Genomic DNA, 1,514 nt, shown 5'->3' with positions numbered 1-1,514 from the left:
AAATTCCATACAAGATTAGAAGTATTAATTGAAAGAAAAGGAAGAATTTGAACATAAATTTTAATTAAGGGCTTGAATTTAATATTTAATGCTAAGAAAAGTAAATTTCCTACATTTGATTTTATGCTCCATACTTAATATAAGGTAAAATAAGGCAAAACCACATTTGTGGGAACATTTAATTTGCACTAAAAATATTGCAAATCTAATTTTTTTTTCGTTATAATTTTTAAAAATTAAAGAGACTAACAATGTGGCGCATTGAATAAATGTTCAGCTTGCTGATTTAATGGATTTACCATGATGATTAAAGCAAGAATACAATGAATTGCTATGGTTAAATTAGCTGCATGCCGGATCCATGATGTTTGTACGGAATCAATTATCGAACTATGCATACTACTACCGTATGTTAAATAACCATAAACGGATAATGGCATATAGAGGAAGGCAACAACTGCAACAAATTTTAGAATATTTATTATGAGCAAATCATGGTGAAATTACAGTATATCATTTGGAAAAGTGAAAACTAAAAATAAAATCTTAACAATTGTTATAATTCCATTTAGCTTATTAAATTAATAAATTTATGATTATTTAACTTAACAACTGATTTTTATTTAATTTAATAAAATGATAAATTTATGAATTTGCCCTGTGTTTCCATTGGTAAATTTTCCTTTCAAAATTAACTGAAAATTATTAATTAATTCTCATGATTTAAATGTTTGCGAACTAATCCTCTTTTATTATTTAATCGATAAAAAGAAAGGGAAAAACCAAAGATAAAATCAGAACTTACTACAAAAGCCAAGAGTAATGGATTTCGGAAAATCAATAGGACGATACATATCATGTTGAATAGTTGGAAATACCTGATGACCACTAAATGCAAATAAGAAAGTACCTAAGCTGACCACTGCGCCACCAACTGATGTTTTCGGATAATGTGCTTCAGATATGCATGCACTTATATCTAAGCTAATACCTAAGGCAATCAGTAAAACAGCCAAAACGGTACATAGCATTGCAATCACAATTGCTAACCTGAAAAATGAAATAAATGAAAAATGTAACTTTTAATTGAACTAAGAGTACGAGACAATAAATGATAATATTTTGATAAAAACTAATTAACTAATTAATCAATCAAACAAGTCATGATTATCATATATTACCAAAAATCAGCCGGTGATTTGAGATATGTAAGTGGCATAATAGCAATGGTTGTAATACATATCAAATAGCAAAGGCTGATATTAATGCCAAAAAATGAAGCCAAAAAATGTTGAAAAATTTTGGACGAAAGTAGTATAAATACGACCGATGTGCCAAACATTGTCAAATAAACAATACGAGCAGAAATTGTCCTGAAATTTGTCACTTCTTATTTTGATTAATTCAATATTGGAAATTGTTAACGAATGATAATAACAATAGTAATAATAATTAATAGTAATAACAATAATAATAATAATAATAATAATAATAATAATAATAATAATAATAAT

At 26.5% G+C, this 1,514-nt stretch overlaps 1 protein-coding gene across 1 annotated transcript in view; it reads right to left on the bottom strand.

Annotated features, from left to right (window-relative positions):
- LOAG_18905 (hypothetical protein) overlaps positions 1 to 1,101 on the bottom strand; it is a gene marked incomplete at its 3' end in the record, with an annotated part of 3,305 nt that extends 2,204 nt beyond the window's left edge. The window contains exons 1-2 of the mRNA XM_020451567.1: positions 806 to 1,101; positions 251 to 457 (exon numbers count right to left, since the gene is read on the bottom strand). Of these exons, the coding sequence (XP_020304636.1) occupies positions 251 to 457; positions 806 to 1,031 (433 nt within the window). The 5' untranslated portion in view covers positions 1,032 to 1,101. The remainder of the gene's footprint in view (positions 1 to 250; positions 458 to 805) is intronic.
- Positions 1,102 to 1,514: the final 413 nt, after the last annotated feature.

The sequence above is a fragment of the Loa loa genome (genome assembly GCF_000183805.2).
Source record: "Loa loa unplaced genomic scaffold supercont3.660, whole genome shotgun sequence".
Lineage (NCBI taxonomy): Eukaryota > Metazoa > Nematoda > Chromadorea > Rhabditida > Onchocercidae > Loa > Loa loa.
This window is presented reverse-complemented; position numbering and strand designations above follow the sequence as displayed.